Source organism: Ambystoma mexicanum, chromosome 4q (genome assembly GCF_040938575.1).
Source record: "Ambystoma mexicanum isolate Mex_15411 chromosome 4q, UKY_AmexF1_1, whole genome shotgun sequence".
Taxonomy (NCBI): Eukaryota; Metazoa; Chordata; class Amphibia; order Caudata; family Ambystomatidae; genus Ambystoma; species Ambystoma mexicanum.
The window spans coordinates 180,003,372-180,031,364 of NC_090928.1; the positions used below are offsets into that span (position 1 = coordinate 180,003,372).

Consider the following 27,993-nt stretch of genomic DNA (forward strand, 5'->3'; position numbering starts at 1 on the left):
TTGGTTCCCACCGCTTTCACAACCTTCATTCACGAGGCCATGGTACAAAAGTCCCCGCAGGGCAGACAGGGTTATCTGATAATGCCAGTCTCCATGTAATTACTCTTTCAGCGCACAGTCTAAGGGCAACAAATGCCCATGGTGGGGGCCGCCGTGTTTCAGTCGTAGGTTCCAAAATACAAAGCGTCTCCAAGGTGTGTTTAGCTTTGTAAATATTATATTCTGTATCTTTGTAATGCACCTACCTGCCATTACCAGGGCTTTGAGGAACTTCCGGTTGCCTGGGAGTCCACAACTCACAGCCTGAACATACACATTGCATTACATGAGAAGAACACGTTCTGTTTGGCATATATATGTGGTGGGTGCAGGGAGATGTGTGGTTTTCTGTCAGTCAATATTTGATTGATGGCGTGGGCCGAATCTGGCATGGGATTGATGCAGCCAGTATGGGGACGGGGAACTAAAAGGTCAGGCGATCAACGTGCATATAGCTATCAAACTCTCAAGCGGGGTGGTGAGGACGGTCAACATTTCTACTCAGAAGAATAACCTAGAACTGTCATATCGCACTTCTAGGTCATGTTGCTGTGGTTTGAGGGTCACCTTGGATGCTGGGAGACCCACGTGGGTTTTTTTCAGTTGACACTGATCCTACTGAGGATAATTCTAGGGGGTTACTGTCCTCATCGAAGCATACAGGGACAGTGTGTTGAGGTTCCTTGAATTCTGACACCTGCTAACTGCACCCCTGCAGCATGGGCATTTTTCAGAAGGGTATAACGTGGAGGTCAAAAATGAAGTGCACACTGTTTGAACCCACCACAATATGGGATACTGCCGCTTGTTCAGGGTTCAGAACAACAGTGTTGTTCAGTTCAGTTTGCCGCCAACGTACACCTGCATGGAATGCCGCCTAGAACACTGTGCAGGCGTTCCAGCAGCGGCTCATTAGAGGTTAGGAAGGTGCACAGAAAAGAGGGAAACAGAGGCGAAGGTTGTACGGGGGTATGTGGGAACAGATCTGCTGGCGTAGGAGGGCTGTGTGTCTCCCTGAGCTACAAAACACAAAAGTTACTGTAGTAAGGCAGCAGAAAAGTCGAATAGCAGGCCACGACATGCGGACGAGTGCAGTGCCAGAGGCACGACAAGCAACGGCATAAGCGAAGCTGCGTAAAGACCCACAGCATCAGGTTCAGCATGGTGATGGTGCATTGTTATTATTATTAGGGTATTTATTGTGCGCGGACCTAGCTTCGGGAAGCAACGGAGTGCTGTGCAATCATATGGGGAAGAACACAGGAAGGAAAGCAGATAAAGGAGCAGGTAGAAAATAGGAGAGGGTGGGCAATTGGCAGCATGGTGGAAGACAGTGGGGAGCAGATCACTGAGTCTCCGGTAGGGTGGGAAGTGCAGGATGTGTGGACCTAGGTGTTAAGTATGAGTAATTCCTTTAAGCGGAAGGTCTTGAATTCTTTCCTGAACTGTAAAAGTGATGAGGCAAGTCTGATGTTGACGGGCAGGAGGTTCCAGAGGCTTGGAGCATAGACAGAGAGGGCCTGTCTTATGGTTCTGTCCTTCCTGCACTGTCGTAGTTCAAGTCTGCACATTTCTTTAATTTGGGTAGATCGAAGGCCTCCAGAGATGCTGAGTTTCTGGTTTGGGTCTATTTGACCTAAAACATTTGACCTAATCACATTTGGTCGAATTTATTTGACCTTTCTTTTTGGTCTAAAATGTGGGGGGAGACCCCCACAGTCCCCCCCTACCTCCCCTCAACCTGATCTATACCCTTACACACCTTATATATATATTTAATTACATTTGACTGAAAAAAGGTCAAAATAATTCTATCAAATGTTTTAGGTCAAATGTTTTTAGGTCAATTATGCTAATACCGAGTTTCTCAGTGAGGTAGCTTGGGGAGTTCAGGATGATAGCCTTGTAGATGATGCAACAGAATTTGGCGATGATAAAGGCTTGCAGTACAAGCCAGTGAAGTTCGATGAGGGCCGGGGTGATGTGGTCGAACTTGCAGAGTCCTTTAATGAGTCTTGCTGCAGCATGCAGGATAAATTGCATAAATTAACGGCAATATACGACATGAAAATAGCAGACATGGAGGTACTTCCTTTCAAGGGAAAGGGTAATTACCCACTTATCTACCACTGCTACCCTTGTCAATCACCTTTCTTAGGGATTGCCCCACTTTCTGTCTGTTTTTACCTGCACTGTTTTTCTGATTGTAGCGCTCATCTTCTGGTTCAATAAACAAAATGCATACAAAAAAGGTCACTTCCTACAATACCACAAGGACAAGGGGTTGGTAATCTCACTTGTCCTACTCTTGAAAATGTGTTCAAATGGCTGATTAAGTACACAGGTCCTGCGCCCACAAACTGATTGGTGGGAATTTGGGGTTTTACTCATCAAAGACTGATGTTGGTGTCTGGGGTATATTGTAAATTCTTGTTTGGAGGTAGATGTTCTCCGTTGTTTCCTAAAGAAGCAGTTGTTCATGACGGCTTTCAAGTTGGACTCTAGGAGATAATAGAGTAATGGTAATCTGTGGTTTCTTTAACCACACTTACCTCGACTACTGACTCCTGTTGATCGTCTGGCCAACATAACTATGTATATGTATGTTTATGAAGATTATGGAGTGGAGGCAGGATGGGGAGGGTAGAGAGGAGAATAGAGAGGTGCACCCTCATTATGAAAAACATGTACGACCAACAGTAGTCTAACTAAAGGTGGACAAGGCAAATGTCATTGATGTCCCACATTGAACCACAAGTATTGATCCAGGTTATGAAGAGAAACAAAAATAACAGCAAGGACATGTATTAGAGACAACACAGGCTGCTGATAGAAATAATAATACCTATACGTGCTATAATAAAGATTGTGGGAAAAAAAATCACACAAACTTTGAAAGCCCCAAGAATAAGCCGATATATTACAGGTGGCTGCGGAATGGTAAATTCCCATTCCCGTGACTCCACAGGATTGGGAACACTGAAGCACTGGCACTGTTAATAATGGTGCCAGTGTTTTAGTGATTTATCTGTGGGGAGGGGCCTAAAGAAACTAACTCTTCTTTTTATTTCTCGATCAGCAGCCTGCTGTTTTAAAAGAACTGCAACTTGTGTAGAAGAGGAAAACATGAGAAAACATATGAAAACATGAGAAATGGAACTCTGCGCAGTCATTTATAATTTTGTACGCATATAATGCAGTCTTGTAATTATGAACTTAAATATTCCAAGTAGCCATCCATGCACTTGTGAGCCTCATTAGAAACATGGCTGTCTGGAAATAAGGGTAGAAACGTACCAGCTCGCTTTCTGGACTGCCAGACTACGAGAATGCCTAGAGGGGCCGGTGCTCCGAGGGGCCGGTGCTGACCTGCCAGGAGCACCGGCCCCTTCAGGCATGGTTTTCACGGAAGCAACAGTGCCAGTGCTTCAATGTCCCCATTCCCCTGGAGTCCTGAGGGACTCCAGGGGAATGGGGACTCACACTTTCTGCCGCCTGACCTCCCAGGCCGACGGGACGTAATGTCCCGGTGGCACCGGAATCTCAGGTGGTGGAACAGTGTTACGAGGTCAGCAGCAACCAGCCGGCAGCACTGGCAGTTTACCGTCGACCTCGTTATGAGACCCATGGAATCTAAGTTGACCGGGGATATCCAGAATATCTGCCCACAACAGCAGAACAGTGAGTATGACCCTCAGTGGTCGAAGTGTATGATAAGAAGTAGAGGGACTATGTTCCCTGCTGGCCTGTCCCACTCACCACAAACCCCATCACCACACTCCTTAGCATGCACAATACAAACTCCCAAACAAATGTGCCTGCTATTTTACGCTAACGTACGCTGCAGTGCACTGAAAGTGCAAGTTTCAACTCCTATTCTCAAACGATACCATTCTGGAACAGTTTATTTTTAAAATAAAAGTATAGGAACAGTAAAACTCAATTTAAAAAAGTAGAGGAGCACCGCTCCCAACAACTCTGCATTGTCCACAAGGCCTTCGGGGAGCTGAGGCCTCAATACAGTCACCTCTCTCTTCCTAAATATCTTCCTTCTCGAGCTCTTCACTCATCTGCCTCCAACTCCCTCAGGGCCAGTCGCTTCACCAAGCAATAAGTTGGTGGTAGAGCTCTTTCTTCGGCTGGGGCCTACCTCTGGAACAGCCTCCCTGCCTCCCTGAAACTTAGGGAGAACCATCTCTGGTTCCTGAAGCACCTCAAAACCTTCTTCTTTGCTTCTGCTTTCTCACCTGCTGATCTCCTGGCTGAATCTGAAACTGCACTGGTCACCTGGCCACCCTCTGATCTCAGGCCCAGGTCCCATCCCCCACCAGTTGCACACCTGCACTGCCTCCCTGGCAACCCCCGCACTTGGGGACTGTTTTCTGTATCCCTACAGTCCCCTACCAGCACTTGCCACCTGATGTCTGCACTTTCCCTTGCACCTGCCACCAGCTGGCCGCCCTTTTACTTATTGCCTTTATTTATTCTATTTATTTTTTACTGTCAATCCCATGTACTGCTCTGCCCCCTCTAACTCCCCCTGCACTTGTCCCCTTCCCCTGCACTTGCGTGATCTCAATGTCACCTGGCCTAGTAATATTGTTGTCTCTGTTTTCCCTCTGTTCCCTTCCCTTGCCTCGTCGCGCCTTGAAACACTTGTCTATAGGCACGTTATAAATGCCATATCATTCCACTCCTACCCACTAAAACCACTGACCAACCGAAAATCAGTAAAGTCTCTTCTGTAGGAATCATAGGAGCTCACTTTGTTCCTGGGTGTAATCTGGCAGCTGGAGCTGTTACGTGTAGACTTACCTGAAGGCGGCTCCCCACCACCAAATTGTGTCCATTAGCACGGCAGAGTGCAAATGTGCACTGCAAAAGGTGGCATACATGAACGTATGCCGCCTTTGCCCTGGAGATTTTTGCACTCCGCTGTGCAAATGAATAAAGGCTTCCGGCCGTTCAAGCATGGTAGTCATTGTGTACAATGGATCCCTATGGAGTCCGCCTGCTTTTTGATGGTGCATAAAACCGGCATGCTCCATAGGGGACCCCAGCATTTGCACCCGCATGAAAATGCATGCTGGAGCACATGCTGAGGCATTTTTTTTGGTAGTGGGGAAAAGAGGTGGAGGGGAAGAGAGGCGGCAGCAATGCAAGTTGCATTCCGCCCCCCAACCCCGTCATACAAACTAATTAAAATGTGGCATGAATGAAAGGTGTAAAACCCCTCTAAAGGTTTTTTACACCTTTTGTTCACCTTACACCCGCCGCAAAATGAGCCCCATAAGGAGAATTCCTCAAGTATGTTGGCGGGTTCCAGTCTAAAGCACAGTGCACCAATAGAGAAAGAGAAGAAGGACTTTCCACATGGCTCAAACCACCAGGTTGTGACATCAGCTCAAATGTACTGATGCGTAAATACCCCCAGATTTATATTTTCGCTTTTTGAATTCATTTCCAGAGTTAAGGCCTAACAACCTCGCAAATATCCTAGACTCTTCCATTTGTCAGTTGTTGACCAAAACCCTTCTCTAGGGATGCATGAGCTTGCACGGGCAGCAACCATTCACATTATTAATGCAACAAGCAATCCAATGGGCTTCAGGTCCATCAACCATCATATGGCACAAGGCGGCATATATCGGGCTACACCCAGAGTTATGCAAGGACTTATTTTGCATAGGCTTTCGAAATTCCGCATAACGGGATGTTTTTATAATTGAGCCGTTTAAACACTGTGGAGTGTAAATGCTTTGCAGGGGGTGAACTTTTTCAGCAGGTATGTGACTCCAGAAATTGGCTCTGATGAAAAAAGACATGAACGTGGTAGTGGTGGGTAGTGGGGTTTCATACAGAAGATTTTCTCCCCAGACAGAGTAACATGCATTAGACTTCCTACCTGCCGAGGAAATGGGGGGAGCTATGAGCAACGAAATGGAAGCCAAAGTTAGGGCAGAAAAAGGGGGGGCGAAAAGACCGAATTGGAGGACAATTTGGGTTTATGATCTTGAAGCAGGCAGGCAGAATGCCTCGGCTTGGAAGCACTTATCCGTTATCAGTTCCTGTGCACCTACGTAAGTGACAACTAAAGTAAAAGTCATAAGTACTACTGCAATGGGGCTCCATGTATGCCATAAATATAAGAAGGCATGGATAACTGTACGTGCCCAAATGTCGGCCGTTAGGGGGATGGCATGGCAACAAGGAGTGGGCGAGGTGGCTCAACCTCACGCAATTGTAAGGGGCTTTGTACTAAGCATGTTTGGATTCCAAATAAGAGGAATTGTGGGTCAAAGTATGAAAGCCACTGACCCAGATTAGAGCGAGACATTTTGGGAATCGCTGTAAATCCATCCAACGGTCTGTGCACGAAGGGAAACACCCAAGCAGGGGGAAGTTAGTCGCTTCCGGAGTAGTGCCACTGCCAGCAAAGCTTGTCTCGATTCGAGGAGCGCGCACCCTGAAATCCCCCGAGGTAGAGCTTGGCCCTCAATGCGGGGCATTCATTGCCAGCTAAAGCAGAATGTAGAGTGTACTAAAGTAAGGCACTTGCATATCTTTCACCCGCTTCACTGCGTTACACCATTAGCTAAATGAGAATTCTGGGGCACCTTACGTAAGGAAAATTAATAAGAGCATCTTCATCCACTGCCAGTGACATCCTTGGCACAGCTGGGAATCTCGTTCATGTCGCAAGATTTTTATGTCATTAGCTCAGCAGCTGCGCAACCACTCCGGAAGCGCTGCATCATTTAAAATAAAAACGACTGCCACCTGCTTTGCGGTTTTCGCTGCCACAGCGAATCTGTCATATTCGCATAGATAAGGGCTGACACCCAGGTGTGACTCACCAAGGTAATTCCTAGGTCAGATAGCTTCACGATTGTTGGATATTGCACATGCGCAACTGCATTTATGTCATGTAATGCGTGCACAATGGTGTTAGCATGAGCACAAATCCATTTTCAGCTTCATTGCCAATAGGACTAATTTGATTTTGTATTTATTTATTTATTATTTATAAAGCACCAAAACAAAACAGAGCCATATTATGGGTGCCTATTTTGGATTTGTTAAAAAGTAAATGTCTATTTCTTTTATACAAATGATGAGCGGCAAGAGCCTACTTCTCTTTTCATCCTGTAGTTTATTCATTATGACAACTCTCCAGGGCATGCATATGCAACTTTCTCAAAAAATGTAGATCCAACTCTGAATCTTTTGGAAGGGTTTGGTAGGGCTTTGTTAGAAGCGGTCGCGGGGGGTGGGTGGGAGAGATCAAAGTTAGAGTGGGGTCACAAAATATTCAAAATCTGGGTTGTTTGAATGGGGAAAAAAATTCTGTCGCACCTACAGTCCAAGCCGCTGGATGGATTTTCACTAGACTGGTGCAAAAGGTGGCATTCTGGTCCATAAAGTTCAGCTAATTTGGTGTTAATTTGGTCTCACTTAACTACAAAGAAGCCATCTACCATGCCAAAAAAGAGTCTTTAAATAATCGCATCTTGCAAGCAGACTCGAATAGCAAAGAACTATTCAAAATCCTAAAGGAACTTGAATCTCCTGCCACACCTCCTGACACATGTATTAAAGATAGCAAATGGTGCGCTAATATCCAGACAGCCTTATTGAATAAAATCTCGTCCCTCCAATCTAAAATTAAAGATAAACAAAATGGACTAAAGTTGGACAATCCTCAGCCCACTCCAATAATGACTGTTCCCTTGGCTTTACCTAAGATCAAACCGTTTGCCTTCTCTCCACTGCTGAAGTAGAAGTCATCATCAATAGAATTAAATCTTCCAATTGCCAAGGTGATTCCTGCCCTGCTTCCATCATCAAGGAATCGGCTCATGACCTTGCCCCTTTTATAGCGGCCTTTATCAACTCATCCTTTAAATCAGGTATTGTTCCTGACAATCTCAAGGATGCTTGGGTGATCCCATTATTAAAAAAACCTTCCTTAGACCCGAGTATACCAACTAATTACAGGCCCATCACAACTCTCCAGTTCATTCTCAAAATACTTGATTGTGCGGCCTACCTGCAGATTCAAGACTACCTGGAACTTAACAACCTCCTTGGACTAAGACAATCCGGCTTCCGTCCCAGGAATGGGACCGAAATGGCTCTGATACATCTGAAAACTCAAATCGAAATCCTGAAAGATAACAGCAAATTAGCCTTGCTATTACTTGCTATTACTCCTAGACCTGTCTGCGGCCTTTGATCTGGTCAATCACAAAATCTTATGCCAGCACCGCCGCTCTGCTGCCTACTTCTCTGATTCAGCCGCCGCGTGGATCAGCTCCTTTCTCAATAACAGACACATGAGGGTGTTCTCCCCATCAGTAGCCGCTGACCCCGCCCCTATCCAATGTGAGGTCCCTCAAGGCTTGTGTGCATCACCTACACTTTACAATGTGTTCACCAAACCACTCTTTGATGTTCTTGATTATCTGGGTGTCTTTACACCAATTATGTTGATGACACCCAGATACTCATCCCCATCACAGGTGACCACATTGCGGACACCAAGGCACTGAATGAAGTATATCTGATAATCCAGACTTGGATGGCCCAACACAAACTATGCATCAATGATGAAAAGACGGAGCTCCTCATCCTGGGCTCATCTCAACAGCTTAAAAAATTAGATCACTTGTATCAGTCTTTCATCATTGATGGCAATGTCATTAGTGTGTCCAAGGATACTAAAACCTTGGGCATCGATCTCGACTCCACTCTGTCCCTGACAAAACAAACCAATGCCGTCAGATCAGCATCAGCATATACCTGCAAACTCATCGCGGCTTGCAGACCTTTTCTGACCACCCCTAATAGCATCACTCTAGCTAGAACGCTTATCATGTCTAAGATAGACTACTGTAGTGCCCTTTATCAGGGGACCAGCCAGGCCAACCTCAACAAACTACAAATCACCCAGAATAACGCCATTAGAGCAGTCTTAAATATTCCAAGAAACCAACATATTTCCGATATCAGGACTAACCTGCATTGGCCCCCTGTCAAACAGAGGATTGCGCTGAAAACACTTGCCCTTACTCACAAATGCTTGACTAACAAGTCCCTCCTCTATCTAACCGCCTTTCCCGCCATACCTCCTCCCAACCCCAAAGAAATGCTCAGACACACAGCCTATCTCTGCCGAGATTTAAACTCCAAAAAGCCAGGGGCGTGAGCTTCCCTGTTCTGGCCACTAAGCTTTGGAACACTCTCCCGTCCACTATCAGATCTGAGCCCTCATTCAATTCCTTCAAACTGAAAACGAAATCATGGCTTCTCGCTCAAATCTGATTCAGCCTGTAGCTTTCACTTAGAGTTATCTGCCTCCACGAACTCTGTCTCGCTTAATGTATGTTCCTATGATAAACTGCCCAATATGATTATCTATGCAACACTATGGTTTTACTTACCTCTGTTGTATATTGTGTAAATGTTGTTCAGTTCTGTAACTTTGCCTATTAAGTTTTTCGCGCCCAGATGCCTCTGGGCCTGGTGCGCACTGCATATAAAATAAATGCAAATACAAATGAATGACTCCAGTGGATTTCTACAAAATGACACAAAACATAAGTTTTAAAAAAAAAATGTATATCTCGGTCCAGTATATGTACTCACTTCCTGATTTGGCATCCATGGATGCATATGGACCAATCAGGAACGCCCGTAAGGTTCACGGACAACACGCGAAGGCGCTGATTGTTCAATAGAGAAATTTGATGATCGTCAACATTTTTTAAAACGGACGCCATGTTGTGTTCCTGGTCGGCGCACAGTGCGGTAAGTAAACCTTCAAAAACACAACATAACACTTGTCTCTCACATTAAATAACCTCTTGGGAAGTGATGGGAGGTGAGGATGGGGTGGAATCTGGATAGTAAAGGGAAGAACATGATGTTGTTTCTTTTCTGATATTCACAAACATTTCAGATGTTAAGGGAGACTGATGGGTTATTCGCAAAATTGACAAATGTTCGAGGACATTAATGCATGTGAATATCTATACCTACAGTTATAGTTAAGTTGCACTCCCCACAGGAAAAACACTTTTTGGGTTGCTCAGAAATGTTGCCCCATTCGAGAAATCTACACAAATCTTTCCCAAAATTAAATAGACCGACTTGTCTGGGAAAGTTGTATGCGCTTCATGAAGAGGGAGCAAAGATACAGGCCGGCCCATCCTTTCTGAAATCCCATCATGTTTTGCATTAAAAAACATTTGTGCCTGAAGGGAACCGCTGGACAGAGTTTCAACAAATTTGCATGAGGAATGATGGCCTGGTTCTGACATTGTGCTTTCATAAATTTGGTGTTAATCCATCCTTTTTTTTCTTCTCTAAAAATGTGACAATTCAGGTACAAAAAAATAGTGATTTACCAGTTGATGCCTGAGACATGGCCTACAGCTATGTCCCGGCTTCTGGCATTCACACCACTAACCGGCTATGGGGATAAAGCGGCCCAGACAAATGTTTACTCTGAATTGTTTGGCAGGGCCTGCAAAATGAATCCCATGCCCCAGAGATTGTGGGTATTGCAAGCTTTGACAGTGGTCCATGGTCCCATTATGGTGTTATCATGATCACTGACCCAGGCCGCAGGCCAGTTGCAATGTCCAGTCTGGGTTAATTCACAGGCTGGCAACATGGCTGAATCCCATTCCCCAAGGATTGCGGCCACTGGCCATGGCTGTAACTCATGGAGAGTGGCCCACGGTCCCCCAATGGGAGCATAGTTGTCACTGGGCAAGGCCACATGCCAGGAACACTTGTGGGGCTGTCAACATGGCTGAATCCCACGCTCCAGGCTATGTGGCTATTGACCATGGCCACAAGCCGTGGACATAGACCCAGTGTCCTATTATGGAATTGTAGGTGGCTTGATGGGGTCTGGGGCATGGTTGAACCTCATTCCCCAGGCAAATTAGACACAACATACATTCCCAGAATGCGTAGCTCTACGTGACACACATTAATGTGCGAAGCAAAACATTTGTTGGTTAAAGAAGCATTATAGTTCTTTCATGTATGTTAAAAGAATATTTTTTAATAACTATTATATTGTGCTGGAACAGCCTGAAAGATATCCGGTTATAATAAAAAGTTTAAATCATCTGAAAAAAACGTTATTAAAGGGATGTTATAGTCAGGTTGCCCTACCCAATAGGTACTGTAGATTGTTTGGAGGGGCCCGCAACATGGCTGATGGCCTCGCTTTGAGGGATTGCAGCCACTTGCTTTGGCCGCAAGTCATGGACCGTGGGCCAGAGTCTTATTATGGGGGGATAATGGGCAATGGACCAGGCCACAGGTTAGGTCCAGTGGCTATTGAAGGTGGCTTGAAGGGTCATGGCCAGGCCGTTTTGCCTATGCAATTCAGCCATCACTTGCATCCCAAGGCATGTACTGCTCAAAGTAACAAGCGTCAATATGCACTGCAAAAATAAGTGTGTTAAAGGAGCGTTATAGTTCCTTCATATATATATGTTAAAAGAGGAATTCTTAATAACTTACATATAATACTCAAACATCATGAAACATATTAAGCTGTAAAAACTGATATTCAGTGAAAAACCTTTGTTAAAGAGGCGTTATAATTGAAGCGCTAATATAAAACCCAAAGAAATTGGCCTGTTATACTAAGCTATGTAACCATAACTCACGTCCCAGCCATACACTGCTCAGACCAACACATTACATAACAATTGACATCCCAAGAGACATCATCAATGACATCACATTTCATAGGAAGTTATTTTTTTCCTGGATAAAGGGGTCGGTGGCTGTTAAGGCTGTGGAAACGTGAGTGTGCTAGACAGTCTGAGTAGACTGTTCTATGAAATCTGACACTTTGCGTATGCTGTTAAGTCTCAAAAACACAATAGGGCAGCTCCCATTGTGGGTTTCTTAAGGCTGGAAAGGACCTAGGGCCAGAGCCCTTGCTCAATCTGGGATCTAACGTTCCTTAGTAAAACACATCTTTTACTCTTCACTGAGCTTGCCCTTTGCGAGACAACCTCGCATAGGCACCCTTTGACCTACAGGCTCTCCATCCACTGTGGAGCTTATATTGCCTCATAGAACCAAGTGACATCTCTTTACTGGGCTGGATAACAGCTTTGCAGACATGCTAACACTCTTTTGGTAATTTATAGACCAATTCTAGGCCAACTCATTCCCTGCAAAACCTTCCCACCCTCCCCACTTCCCCAGCCACTCACCCACATACCCCCTCCCTGTTGGACTTCACGCTTCCTGTCCTGTCTTCACTTGCCATCTTCTTTTACCCTTCATCATGCACCATGACTTCAATCCCTTCCTCCTCGCACTCACTCTTCTCGTCCCCTTCTCTCAAAGCCTTCACCCACAACTCACTCTTTCTCCCAGGATCTCCAACCTCATCTATCCCCCTCACTTACTACCTATCACCTGCTCCTGTCCCAAACATCCTATGACTCATCCACTTGTCCTCTGGAATTCACAATCTTTTCACAACAAACCTTTCTACATCACTGACCACTTCAGGTGTTATCACCGTCAACTTTCACTTCTTGCTATCAGAGAAATCTTCAACTTCCACCATGACTGCTATGCTAGCAGCTCTCTACAATCACTTTGCTACCTTTTCGTAATCTCCCCAACCAGTTGAGAATAGCAGTGGTGTGGGGTTCGTTATCAATAATGCCCACACCACTGTCCGCTGGCTGCCTCCGACATCACCTCTTCCTCTTTTGAATATGCCGTCATTCCACTCCTCCCTCCTGCTCTTCTCACTTTCCTGGCTCTCTATAGGCCCCTGGTCCTCTCTTCTACATTTCTGACCTCAAAGTTCAAATTGAGTCACTTTCCTCCAACATTCCCATTGTCATGTTGGGGCACTTCTACCTTTCCTCACCTTCCCCCAGAAGCTCAACATCTCCAGAGCCCTGGTTCTCTCTAGGCTTGACTACTGCAACAGCCTCTTCTTCAACCTGCCTCTTTCCCTCCCTTCGCCCCCTCCAACTAATCCAGAATAGGACTGCAAGACTTACCCTTGGCCTCAAGGCCAGAGACTGCCTCTCCCCTGCCCTAAAATCTCTCCACTGGCTCCCGGTGACCGCAAGGATCAAATTCAAGACCCTCTGCATCATCCACAAAGCCGTATGGGCCCTGAGACCTCGTTACATCCAGCTTTCCCTCCCTAAATACCTCCCGACCAGAGTCCTTTGGTCCTCTGGCTCCAACTCTCTGCAGGTCAAATGTTTCTCCAATCAGAGAGTCGGAGGTAGATCCCTTTCTGCGGCTGGCTCCTCCCTCTGGAATGGCCTTTCTTTCCCCCTCCGACTTGAGCCAGATCTTCTAAAGTTCCGAAACATATCAAGACACTCATTTTCTCCTCTTCCTTCCCTCTCCCCTCCTGTGCTAATTCCCCCTCTGCTGCTATGACTGGGGACTGGTCCCTTCAGAGTCATACAGGGGCCAGACCAGCACCCACCAGGCCCCCTGCATCCTTTGCCAGCATTTGCCTTTGGGCTCCCGTTACCAGATTAGTCCATCACAGTCCACCCTGCCCACCGCACTCATCCTCCCACTCTCCCTTTTCCCCTGACACTTACCTTCTTGGCCCTCCCAGCACTTCCCTGCTCCTTTCCCTGGGGGCACCCCACTACCGCACTTCCCCCTGTTCCCCCTCACCACCTGCACTTACCACCTTCTCAAGCACTTGCACTGTCGGATTGTCACAAGGCCAATATAACCGTTTTTTGTTTTTGTTTTATTTTGTTATTCCCATGTTCTCCTGCCCCACCATGTCTTGTGGCGCCTGGAAAAACTTGTGTATAGGCACCATACAAATGTCGAATAAATAAATGAATCGCAAATCCCTCCTGAGCTACCTGCCTTCAACTTAACTTCCTGCTATCAGACCAGTACTGTCTACTTCCTCCATGACCATCTTACCTACTCCGGAGGGAACTCTCTTGACCTTGTATTTCTCTCTACTACGCTCTTAACCTCTGACCCCTCTATTGACACCTCGCTGATCACTTTATTGTTCACTTTGACATCTTGGTCTCTCCACCCTCCACATATCCTCTCACCCCTCTTCAAAGACCAAGAGAAATTTAAATAGGTCTTAACTAGATAATGTGTAGATCTCTCTCCCGTCTCTCCGCTTATTATCGCTCTTCCATTGACTGTGCTTCTTATGACTTTCACTATGCACTCATGACCCCCTTTAATCAACACTATCCTGCATGCACATTCACACCTTCTGTAACCATCATCCTCCCTGGATCATCTCTGACAGACAGACCCCAAAACAAAATATGCCCTGTGACCTGTAATGGTGGCACACATCCTGGACCCCCTTGCTATTTATTCACAGTCTACACAATTCCCTAGCCGCTCTCTTCTGTGCACTGGACTCTGCCAAATCCTCCTACTTCACATACATAATCAGGGACACATATATGCCTTTGTCATCACTCTGCAACCTTTAAACTCCCCACCAAGTTTTGTTCACACCTCCCAAGACAAACTCTGTTGCCTCCTCACCCTGCGCCAGTGACTTTGCTTGCTTTTTCCCCTCTAAAATATCTTAAATTCATGACACTCACAGTCCTTCCATCTCTCCCTCTCCTTCCTTCTGTCTACCATTTCTCCCCTAACCTCTTCCACTATTTACTACTTCTCTCCTACCTCTCCCACACATTAGCAACGTTCTTCAAAGTGCGAACTTATATTCTGCTCCGCTAGACCCATTCACTTGCCCTCCTCTCTGAGCTCTTTAACCGCTCTCCATTGGACTGTTCCCTGCCTCCTTTCAATCTGCCACCATCCTGCCCCATTTGAAGAAGTCCTATGCTGACCCAAACGTCCTAGCGAACTATCCACTGTTTACCTTCTACCCCATTATTCAAAGGTCCGTGAGCAGGTGGTCTTCAAACAGTACCTTGTGGATGATGGCCTTGGAGAGCCACTCCAATATGGCTTCTGTAGAAAGCACCCCACCCAGATTGCTCTAATACATTTCCAAATTTCCCTTGAGTCTCACCACTCCAGGCTCTCGTCCATTCTCTACTTTATGGTTCTCTCTGCCGCTTTCGACTCTGTTATCTACTTCTCTCTCCAGGACCTAGGGTTTCACAAATCTGCGCTAGTCTGGATTGCCTCCTAAGTAGACGGTCATTTCTTTAAAATCTCCTGGACCGTTGCCCATGTTGGGGTCACTCAGACCTTTGACCTCTGCTTTACTGTTTATATATCTGCCCTAGGTAGACATATTATTCTTTGTCTTTTTCTATCACCTCTTTGACGATGACACTCACATTTCTTCCTCCTGTTCCTCCTTCACCCCATTAATCTTTGAACAGAGTACTAGCTGTCTCACTACACTATGTCACGAGATGGCTCGCGCTGCCTCATGCTGAATTATCAGAAAATTGAAGTAATGTTTCTTCCGGCTTCCATTGCAATCCCTAACCCTCCCATCTCATTACTTCTTCCCGTCTGATCTTCCTGCTCCCTCGGCCGAGGCTCTCAACCTTGAGGTGCTTTTTGATAATGACATCACAATGCATCATTAATCACTATTGCCACTTCCGCTGCTTGTTTTAACATTCTCAACATTTTGAAAATGTGTTCATGTATTTCTCCGCTCTGAATGAAAACTTTAATCTGCACCTTACTGCTCAGCAAACTCAACTACTAACAATGCCTGTTCTATGGCCTTCCTCTATTTTCCTTGCCCATCTGGACAAAGTCCTCATCTTCACTACCCTCACTCCCTACTACCTTTCCAGATACTCCACCACTCTTACCTACCAACACCATGCTGCATGCTCTCTGTGCATAATATCTCCCTTTTCAAGTTCGTTTTCCTAGTCTGCAAAGCTATCAATGGTCTTGATTTTGGTCTTTGGTACCTGGCTGGCTGTACCTCTGTCTATATACCATCTCGTCCTCTCCTCTCCTGCATTCAGCACAGTGCCCCTCACACCTCTTGTCCTTCTCCCTACTTGCTCTGCTCAACTGGAAATACCTGATAATTGCAATCAACCCAACTCTGTATCTCCTCAAAGCTAGGCATAAATGTCACCTACTGGCCAAATAGGGAGCACCTCTCACACTCCCTGTCATCTTCCCTACTTTGCCCCACCCCCCCTCCATTGCTGCTTAATAATGTAATTTGGTATAGTTGTACGGTACTCCTTTTAGCTTTGTAGCACTTGCCTCCGTAGGTTAAGTTTCCCTTTGTAAGTCACCTGTTTCTGTGATGTTCCTAATCTATGTCCCACTTTGTCCACACCCTCATAAATGAGCTCCTTACTTGTTCTCATCGTTATGCTATTGTACAGGCACCATTCTGGGTAATGCCTCCAACATCTGTAAATGAGTTTTTGGAAATCATTTTTGATAGAAATTAACATCCCTCTTCTTCCAATAAATATGAACACAAATGCACACATGTAGCCTTTTCTTTCCTCTGTAAGTGTTAGTGATTGGATCCTTCCAGTTCAAAGAAGATGGTTGACACTGACTTCCTGTCACATGATACTAGTTAGTCAGTGGCAGGGGAAAACACATTTCAACTCTCCTCACTTCCTTAGTCACTGCCGTAATTATCAACAGCTCATATATGGCCCTTCTCAGAAGTATGATCTTAAACCTGTAAACCATCAAGTGGGAGAAGGGGTTGTTTTGTCCTAGTAAAAGCAGTCTCAATACATCTGGTTTTGCAACACAGGGGAATAGTGCCTTCTGGGACAGGGGGGTGCAATGTGTCTTCCCCAGACCTGGCATTGGGTTGGGCCCAGAGAAGCAGGAGGGCAAGAGAACTGATCATGCTCTTCAGGCTATGACAACACATGTAGAAATAGAATGCTACTCGCAACTATCCTCATTGTTAATATGAAGCCCCTGTATTCTCCATAGGGGTTAGGTCCCACATTTAAAAAAAAAACATTTTGAATTGTTTTATAACACTGAGTTTGGTTTCTAAGCACGTATCCGGCATGTGAATCTCTGTTGCTCTGCGTGGTCTTGCTTCCTAGACCAGCACGTTTCCCCTGTGCAATCCTCCGTTCAATGAAACAAGAAATCCTGCACACTTACATACTTTGTTAGATAAATCAATGGGTGAATGTCTATTTTCTTTCCTTCAAAAACACTTCTTTTAACTACTGGATCTGGCTAGAGTATTTATAAAGAATTGCTGTCAGGGTTTTTCGTTTTAGCGGTCCATCCACCATATTACACGTTTTGTCATATCAATATGCTTTTATGCTGCAGCAAGTCGTCACCGTAGTAATAGTAGGAGGACGCTTAGGCGAACCCGCAGACCAGCATACTGTCTGCCAGGAGTATCCAAATATCTGTATGCTGGGGGAGAGAAAATGATCGAGGGAAAGATAAAAGGATGGGAAAACAGGAAATGGGTGGTACAAACGCAGTGAAGAAGGGATGCAGCGCGAGAAGAATGTTTTGATGAATGCAGGTCAGTCCTGATTGGTGGACCATGGTTCAGCTTAAGAGAGGAGGTGGACATGTCTTAAAGTGTTGCGATAATTGGGTTGGGTTTCCAAAGCATATTTAGACAATTGTAAGTTAGTACACAATGGGCCTCATTATAAGTTTGCCGGTCCGGCAACAAGGGTGCTCACTGGCACCCTTGTTTCCAGACCGGCAAACTACGAGTCTGCCTGCCGGAGCTACTGTGCCGAAAGGACTGACTCTGCCGGGCGCAGCGGCCACTGTAGGCCGACTCTTCACGGTACCACCGCCAGGGTTACCGCCGGACTCGGAATGAGGCCCACGGTACTGTTAAATGCATAAGGGTTTGAGGGTGTGCTTGGGGTTTCCTGGAGGTTTGTTGGCTAATTTTCCTGGGCATCTCTATACGTTGCATGGCAGGTCAAATTCCAGATCGTGAAATATGTGACTGCCAAGTCTGAACCAAGCTACTTGAGCTTACCATTGCACTTTCATTTGCGAACACAAGACAGATATCCTAACAGACGAACATTGCATGCCATAGCACAGTGTTGCATACCAACATCTAAGAGAGCATAGCATTTCAAAGCATAGCAGAAAACACAAATTATAAGAAAGTCCTGACAGCTTCCAAGATGTGAATGTATTCTTCTTTTATAGGCCTAGCTCCAGGGCTGAAAGGCAGGGGGACTCCAGCCTTCACACCCTTCCTTAATTTCGACCTGGGACAAACCTCTCTTTCCTTTCACCAAGAGGCACGGGGCCTGATTTGCAAAGCATTGTACAAAGGGATTTTGGTATTAGCATAATTGACCTAAAAACATAAGACCTAAAACATTTGATCTAATTTTTTGGACCTTTTTTTCGGTCAAAACTAATTAAATATATATATGCGGTGGGTAAGGGTATAGATTGGGTTGAGGGGAAGTGGGGTAGGTTGCGGGGGTCTTCCCCCGCATTTTAGATAAAAAGAAGTTCTAATAAATTAGATCAAATATGATTAGGTCAAATGTTTTAGGTCAAAAAGACCCAAACCAGGGATTTTTCCATTGAAAAATGCTTTGGTAAATCAGTCTCCCTGTTTATTCTGGGCACCAAAAGAAACATCTGGATCTTTTTGGCACGCGAGTCATGTCTTATTATTTGAAATAAATGCTGGTTTCAACAAGTGATGTTATTTTTTACTTATTTTTGTTGCTTTAGTGTCACATGCTTTATAAAAAATTAAATAAATAAATAAATAAAATGAATAACATGCTGCCTTGTATTTTGCTCCCCAGTGCTTTGAGACATTGCAGCGTGTTGCGTAGCCCAGCAAAGAAAATAAACAAATGAATAAAACTGCATCAAACAAAAAAGGCTTATGTGCACTACGGTCACTGCATGCAGGTCTGTGGCAGGCGGACAGTGCAACTCCCCATTATGCAGTATGAATGACTCATTGGGCTTTGGAGTATTTTATGCAGGCGGTAACTCTGCTCTCAGTAAATCCTGAATATTCGGGCCTAACGCTGAAGGTAATGACCCATATTGACCAACAAAAATGGGATATGGCGGTGCAGTAAAATTGTTAGTAAACACGATACCACCCTTTTTTTCACCAGACTCCCATGCTCGTAATAAAGCCCATATTAATGTTTGATCACATATGTGACTTTGCAGTGTCTGTAAAATAATGACAGGCTTGTTTAACAAGGCGGGACCCAAGCTTACTTTAGAACTGTCTCTACATTTAACAACACTATCACGGGACTGTTTAGTGCTGAATATGTACATGAGCAAGCATTGGTTAAATATTGATCCTGCCCTCACGCCACCACGCTCCGATCGGCATCTATGCTAGCTGGTTGGTTTGCCTAAATACCAACAGGATTTTAAGGGCACGATCCACCTCCTGCGACTCCTTAGCAAATGTAAGTCCTTCTTCAATGGAATGTAAGGGCCATACGAAGACTTTACTAAATCCCAGCCCTGAATTGAAGGGTGATAGCTGCCCTTTTGCTCGCACGATCACAGACTAGGGATCAGCTTGTTTTTGTTAAACAAATACATGTTATGGGGACAGATCCCTTGAATTTTTGTTTATTCAAAATCTCCAACCCGATTCAATAAGGATACGAGGAGAAAACAGAACTTAACATGATGTCAGAGCCCGTGCAGCTCAGCCTTCTAAAATGTTAATGGGCCTCATTATAAATTGGGTGGAGCAGTAGAAATGCGGTGGTAAAACCAGTACTGCCACATTACTGCACTGCCCAACTATGTGTTTGGCGGTGAGATGGAGGAAAAACCTTCTGGATGTAATTCTGCTGCCTCAGCACCAAATTGCACTCAGTTCAATGGTATTATCGAACTACTGCTGGCGGTAATACCCCCGAGGTCCCGGGACTAACTTTGCCAAACCACCACCGGTAAGCTATAAGTAAACATACTATTCATTTCAGTTGCATTTTAGCACTGGCAATTAGTGTCTGATGGTACCTATTGATTTCAGCGTTTTTGTTTAAGCAATAATCCCCTTGCCGGGGGTGGGGGGCATTACCAAGTCAGGTAATGCCCTGCGGCCCATAGTTACAGGTCCGAGTAAAGCGAGGGACTTAACGAAGGCCCCGGGGCATTACCTGACCGGGTAATACCCCCCGGCAAGGGGATTATTGATATTAGTACCCCGGCCCATTGAACTGGGGTACTAAAAGCAATTTTCTTGGTTGCACGTTTCATAAACAAACAAAATGGCCACCATGGAAAGCGAGAAGAGACTACACATAGCCCCTTCTTCCTTTCAATGGTGCCCATTCAAAAAATAGAAAACATTTTAAACAAACAAACTGGCCACCATGGAAAGGAGAAGGCACTATGTGTAGTCCCTTCTTCTTTTCCATGGCAGTGTGTCGCAGATCGGGAGTGGATGTGCTGGAAACAGAAGTCTTTCCAGCGCGTCTACTTTCGAGGAGGAGCCAAAAAAGAGGTAAGTGGAGGGAAGGGGGTGGGGGGAAAGGGAAATCTGTGCAGGGGGACTGGGAGTGGGGAGTGTAACACTTACCCGATTCCCCGATGAGGGCAGATGGCGGAGGCCAGCCCTGAGGAGGCTCAGGGCGGCGGGATTACCGTCTAGTAATGCCCGCATTGTGAGCCTTCCCATTGGCTGGGATTCCGCCACACACCCCTCGCCGGGTACTAATGAACCAATACATTTTCCTTTGTTATTTCTAAGGGATAGATATACCAAAATCTCCAAACTCCATTAGCTACAGCTGGATTTAGTAGAAGCCTTTTCAAACCAGAGAATGTGGAGTTTTGGTGAATAATTAAATGTTCCACTAGGGTTTATCTGCAACCTAAAATTTCACACTGCTCTGCGGACAATTCTCGTATGCATGTAACAGTACACATTGTTATAGCAAATGCTGATCCTTCAATGATGATGTTTCTTGGACAGTGTTCATGATACAACAATCTTTCAATGCACTGCAAAAGGTAGATTGGTCATGTGACTGCTGCAGTGTGACTGTGTACTTGTCCTTGATTGCAGTGACGGGTGCTGTATTAGATGAATACATTAAAACTGAAGGTGCTTGGCTGTTAAGTTCAAAGCGTTACTTCACCACCGCAGGCAGTGACGAAGAATGTGCCATGAAATGTGACGGAGAAGCAAAATTCATTTGCAGGTAAAGTGAATGAATTCTGCCATGTACTACTGTACTGTCTCATATAGCAATATATATCACTGTGCTTCTCTGTTTGGCATACTGTGTGATTTTGGGCACCTAACTTAATTTGCCACTGACTCAGTGATCCAGTTCTTGGTACGAGTTTTGGCATTTTCACCATATAACGTTCTAGAACATTGTGCTCCTTTAGCGATCATCATGGGAGATCTCTTTCCATTTGTAATGTTTCATTTAGTAAAGGTTTCAGGCAAGTTGTTGTTATGTACACACTTTAAGAGTGAGGTAGCAGCTTGGGTTTCAGCCAACAGTGATCCGCGCTTACTCCCAAAAACCAATAATCATGTTGGCAGAGTTTCCGGTGCAGCTGTTCAAACCTAACACTGCTGCCAAGATCTTCCCTTATGCTTGCTGCTGATGTCATTACCGTGAGCTTTATACATCACTTTGTAGTGTTTATATTAAATGTATGTATCTTTTTAGATTTTGTTTACACATACATATTTTATGTAGGGCACAACAGAGACCTTCCTTTTAAATGCCTTGGGCAAATGGAAGTGACAAGGGGGCAGTATCTTCTGAACATATGATTAAACATGCCTCACATAAGGAGGATTAGGCTAGCAATACTTTAGTACGGATTTATGATGAAGACCTAACTGCCATTGGTATGATACCATCGGGGATGGGTAAGCCCTTTCCTGCTGTATCGAAGCCTACACACCAGAGAATTTCTGCTTGGCAAATGTGGCTCTGTATCATCTAACTATTTATTTTTTTTTGTTTTCTGCTGTCCTCTTCTAGTTATTGTGTTAGTTCTTCCTCAGCTCCTTGCTAGGTATAATTTATGTCTACCCTTGCAGTTGCCTGTCCACTAGTTCTTTTTTGGTTCCTTTGTGTCGTCTTGACAATAACAGTGGCCCGATGGGCCCATCAGCAATCGAAAAAAAGGCAACAACACACTGTCACTTTGCCGATCGAAGAGGAAATAGCACCAGTAAAACTGACTTCTCACCAAATTTCGAGACCTTACACTACAAAGGCAATAGAAAAATGTGATCCTGAATGCAAATGTGTCATGGTGAACTTTGAGAATCTTTGCTTCACCGAAGGAAAGCTCAGGGGCAATGCTCTGGTCTTGTAAACAAGACTACACTGAGCAGCAAGGGTTTGGTACTTAGTCAACAACTACAATAAAAATTGGTCACAGCAAATAAAGCCAAACCATCCTAGAACCATCCTAGATATTGTCAGTGTTTTGTATTTCAGAAAATCAACCTTTTATATTAAGTTTGTCCCCATAATCTAAGGGAGATCAGGATTTCTCGTTCACAAATCATTCAAGGCACTGTTCCATATTGCAAGCCTACTTAGATTATGAAACAGGGGCAGAGCTGTAATTTCACTGGTGCGCCAAATTAACTATGCTCTGCCAAAATCACTATAGACAAAATCACTATAAACACTTAAAATGCTGCTCTCTTAAAGTTGAAGGTAGAATGCAGTCATTACAAGCAAAGGTTTCTACATTCAGTCAGAGATACAATGATTCATGCTCACCTTACTATTCAAACAAGTTATGGAATGTATGATGGTTTCAAAGGAATCCTAATATAAAATGACATTCATACACAATGTTCAAAACTTCATAGATGACAAAGCAATAGATGAAAATTGATGAACAAAAGAATTCTAATAACAACATTAAGACCAATACACAAAGAATACAAATAGTCCTATTTCAGTAAATCTAGCTGCTTAATTTTATTAATCCGTACAATCCAAATTATCAGTGATTGACCATAAGAATGCTAGCACTAAATCCAATTTAGACTGTAAGTAAAGCATTGTGATTATATTAATTACAGATATATTGGATTGTACTCATTAATATGATTAGACAACAGTATTTAGTGAAACATGATGTCACAAATGAAAAATGTAAGGTATTTCTTTTTAATAAGCGCCCCTTGGACAAAATGAGAGATAAGCCAAAGTAAGCAATAAACAAAAGCTGGCGTGTGTTTCACGGCGCATGTTTCTTGTTTTCAAGGTTTCACATGTGGATCCAAATATTGAAATATTAACAGTATGAAAACTAAAATGAAGAATACAAGAACGATTTCTTGATTAAACAAGCAAAAATAAAAATACAGTAGGTAAAATTAATGTAAGCTTAATTTTGGCCAAGTTAGAAACCTTTACTTTAGGTTTCTTGCGCAGAGCATCAGTTTTGAAAGGCTGAATTGAAAACTACACATGACAGGTGTGCTACTGTTTGTAATTTGATACCACAGTGGTGCAGCGATTAGTCGGAGTAAGGAGGTCTTTACCATAGTAGCACTTAACAAACACCATCTTGCCTCTACTCCCTATTTAGGGACTAGGGTATTATGTATCATGCTAATGCATACTACCATCCTCACTAGATGTTATCCTGATATAGTAATGTTACTAAATAATGATGTTAACAAATATATGACATAGATAGACAAAAATGCTAAGAGGTTTTAAAAAATTGTAGTGTCCTTAGGCACTTATTTGATCACAGTATGATGCAAAAACACCTGTCCCAATTTCATTAAAAGATATTTGTCTATGTCTCATGATTTGTTTGGCACCAATATGTAGTTTAATTAATACACAGAATGTAAACTATAGTTTACAGGTAAGTAACTCAGGTCTTTTCTGCCCCAGCTAGGATTAATTCAGAGAGGTGAAGACAAAACCAATGTATATGTTGTAAAAGTATTGAAATTGTTCGGTTCAGCATATTGCCTTAACCTGAGCTAAATTTAAGATTCGATGCAAATTAACTAGTGCTGCCGAAGTGGGTCCTTTTATAATTTTTTTTAATACACATTCAATGGCTGCCAGTTTATCCCTAACCTAGGCATGATCATCCGTACCAATCCCTCATTAATGGCCTAAAACCGATTGCAAAAAACATATTCAACCACTTATGTCTGGTAAATGGAGGTGGAGGGGGGGCTTTTCTGTTCCTGCAACGACCCAAAACGTTGCATTGGTCCAGTTGGTTGTGACTTTTCGTTGTTTATAGTACTATATGGACTCTGGGAAAAGTCAGTATCTGAACTCCAAAATGCTCAAAACCATGCTTCTCAATTTACCTCCTGAGCTAGGTTCCAAGACCACAACCCACAAGTGCCTGAGGTCCTATACTGGCTTCCAAACAGGGACATATCTACTGCATCACCTATTTTTATTCATGGTTGCTCACCACAATGCATAGTATCTCTCGAGGATAGGTCAACAGTGTCAATCTATAAGACATCTTACATTGATCACCCAGAAACTCCTACATACCCACCTTACAAGATGCAAAATGGCGGCTGGAGGATCCCTCCATGTCCAAGGCTAGACCTTAACCATGTCTTAGGTGGACTTTAGTCATAATTCCTTTATTTGACATTGTGTCTTTAGTTAGATAGCAAAAAGACATAACAATCTTACAAAAATACATTCAATATAAAAAGAGAACATTTTATATATTCTAAAAACCAAAATAAAAAGAAATCATCAACTAAATACAGAAGCTAAAACAAGGTAAAAAAACTCAACAACAACCGTGCACCCATCTTTCAGACATTTTCAATACACTTGCAGACAGCAATTATAACATGCACATGAAGGGTTAATTCAATGACCTTTTCCTCGGCATCCAAGTTGTATAAATGTAGTGAGCTATACCAAATACTACAGGTAAGTGGGAGGACTGCATCAGGAAAAACATAGCAGATCTTTACGTGCGAGGGCCGGCATCCTGTGATATCGGCCTCAGATACAAACGCCTCAACCGAATGGTCGAGGAACAGATGAACAAGAAGTGAGACACAGTTTCATTTGCAGTACCACACATTGGACATACCTCTGATTCATATCACCTCCACAAGTATGTGCAACAGAAAGGATGCCCAGCCTAAAGCAGGCATACAGTAATTTTTCATAGGCAGAGGAGATTATGTCTAAATATTTGTTGATCACCATCGTTGACTCATGAGCAAAATACTCATAACTCAGCTTCATCTTAGAAGCATCTATCATGAGCCGTTCTAGTGCCCATGTCCTAGATTACACTTTTAGAGCACCAACATTTGACAGGGAGATAGACTGTGGATCTACCCAAAACTCAGCTGCGTTTAGTTCACAGAGCTTGTTCCTAACTTGGTCCAACAGTGTCAATCTATAAGACACCTTACAACCTCCCACATACCCAACCTACAAAATGCACAATGGCGGCTGAAGGATCCCTCCATGCCCAAGGCTCCACCTTAATCATGTCTTAGGTGGACGGTATTCAATTCAGAAGAGATTAAAAGGGGTCCTACGACTCACCTTTTCCTTTCTATGGGAATGGGACAAATGTCCTCCCTCAAACCCAGTTGCTTATACCATCAATGTTCTCATCATTACCTGACTTGGCATAATTCTCCCACTCAGCCACAAGATACTGCTAGCCAGATGCATCAGAGCGCTACCTAATAGTCTGTTCTGGCAAGTGTTGGACCTCTGGGGATCTCCAGGCCTTCAGGATTCATCATCCCGGGAGGATAGCTCAGGGGCAACGTGCTTGCCTTAGAAGCATGACAACACGGGGCACCGCAGGTTCGATCCCCAGGTCAATTTGAAATGGCCTTGCATATTTCTGAGGGAAATTTGAAGTCATGTGGAGCAATGATTGGGGCAATGAAGTGGAATGGGGCAATCAAAAAAACCATAGGAAAAGCAGCATCACATAATCATTGCAGTCCAATCAATTAATAGAATGTCTATTTGGCAATGCCTATTTTACATCCCCAGCACAGTCTTTTTGGATATATTTGTTTTCTTTTATGAACTACATAAAATCGAAGGTGCATTTGTAAAAATTGTGCACTAGTGTAAAATGCTATAACCAACAGAGAGAATGCAAATGTAATTCTTTACATTTCCTCTGCAGAAGCCAATGCATTTTTGGTGAAAACACTCTTTAAATGGCTTGAATTTCTTCCAAGGTTCAACCCTTAGTAAAGTCCCGGAAGTGTCTAAAAAGCCATAAAAGCACCTCAGTAACACATCTAATGGTAATACAGTCAGGTGTTAGCTGAGTATACAAAGATGGCCCATTACATTTACAATGGTCTGGTCATTTAGTAGAAGAATAACAGCTAAATAAAAAATAAAATGCAAAATAACAACAATACTGATTAAACCAAAACTGTTACAAGAAGAAAAGCAGAGCAAACAGATAGGAACACATAGTCTGGAGAATGAAGAAAAGGAGAGAAAGAGGAGAAAGTGAGTTTAAAGTAAAAGAAAGAACTAAGAATGGTGTCTGCAAGGCACACATCCCATAACCCTCCAGAGCATTAACAACTGGCTAGGATATGCAAAGTTAGGAAGTCCTTGAGGGTGTTTAGTGAGATTCTTGGTAGTAAACCATTGTTAAACTGGTTTCTTGGATTACTTGCCTTTGCATCGTCGACTCTACTACCTTGCTGAGGTTAGCATCTTCCTCCATGCCTTTCATCCAATCCTCTTAACAATTGCATATTCGTCCACAAACACCTCCTCTAGAAAAGCTACAATTTCATCCTCCCAATCAACCGACACCTCATTACCTGTATCATCCACTTCTAAAGGCACTCTAGACAAAAAATGCGATAGAGCATCCCAGGCACATACTCCACCCAGAAGTCATACTCTTGCACCCTCAAACACATACAAACAATCCTGGGAGTAGCCTCATCATCCTCTTAACTGTGAGCACTTCCACTAAGGGCTTATGATCTGTTCTAATGACAAACCGTCAAATGCACACATACCTCCTGATATGCTCAATTCCCACACAAAAGCTAGTAACTCCCTCTCAATAACCGAGTACCTTCCTTCACATTCCGTAATGGCCCACGATGCGTGACATATTGTCCTCTCATCCTTCCCAACACCTTGCGAAAGGACAGCACCCAACCCATTCGCACTTGCATCCACTGTGATAATGCAGTCTTCCTCCAACTTGGACTCACCCGTTTTTTTGATTTGCAAATCCTCACCTTGATCAAAGCCTCTTGACACTCAGCATCCCAATACGAACTCCACTCCCCTCCTCAAGAACCTACGAATGGGTTCAGATAAAGCAGCAAAGTCCCGAACAAATTTATTGTAAAACTCTGCAAAACCTCGAAACGCCCTTACCTCATCCTTATTTTCAGGTATCGGTGTCTCTCTAAACACCCTCATAGCATCCACCTAGGGGCGATACCCTTTGCCATTCACAACATGCCCAAGGTATTCTACTTCACTCCCCCTAAAATAGCACTTACTCCACTCAATTGTCAAACCCTTGTCGCTCAATTTGTTCAAAACATCATGCAATCTTTTGTCATGTTCCAACATTGTTTTCCCATAAATAAGAATGTCATCTTGGTAGACAAGTGTGCCCTCCACCCCCTACGAATCCTGTTCATCACACGCTGAAACAGCGCTGCAGCTAAGGCTAAGCTAATTGGCATCTGGCAAAAACAAAACAGGCCAAAAGGTGTGATGAACGTAGTCAGCAATTGCCAATCTTCAGTGAGTGGTACCTAATGATAAGCCGCTAACAGGTCCAAACTTGTAAACGTTGTAGCTTCATTGACACTGTTCAACATGTCCGTTATCAGGGGCAGGTGATACTTGTCCACAACAATGTTCTTGTTGACCTCCCTAAAATCAACACACATCCTAATCCTTCAGTTCTTTTTATGTGCCACCACTAAGGGGCTGACCCTTTCTGCAGCTTCAG

At 44.0% G+C, this 27,993-nt stretch overlaps 1 protein-coding gene across 1 annotated transcript in view; it reads left to right on the forward strand.

The window, feature by feature from the left end:
• Positions 1-27,993, forward strand: part of PLG (plasminogen) — a 372,393-nt gene that overhangs the window by 23,569 nt on the left and 320,831 nt on the right. Inside the window, exon 2 of the mRNA XM_069607701.1 lies at positions 21,074-21,209. Coding sequence (XP_069463802.1) covers positions 21,074-21,209 — 136 coding nt within the window. The remainder of the gene's footprint in view (positions 1-21,073; positions 21,210-27,993) is intronic.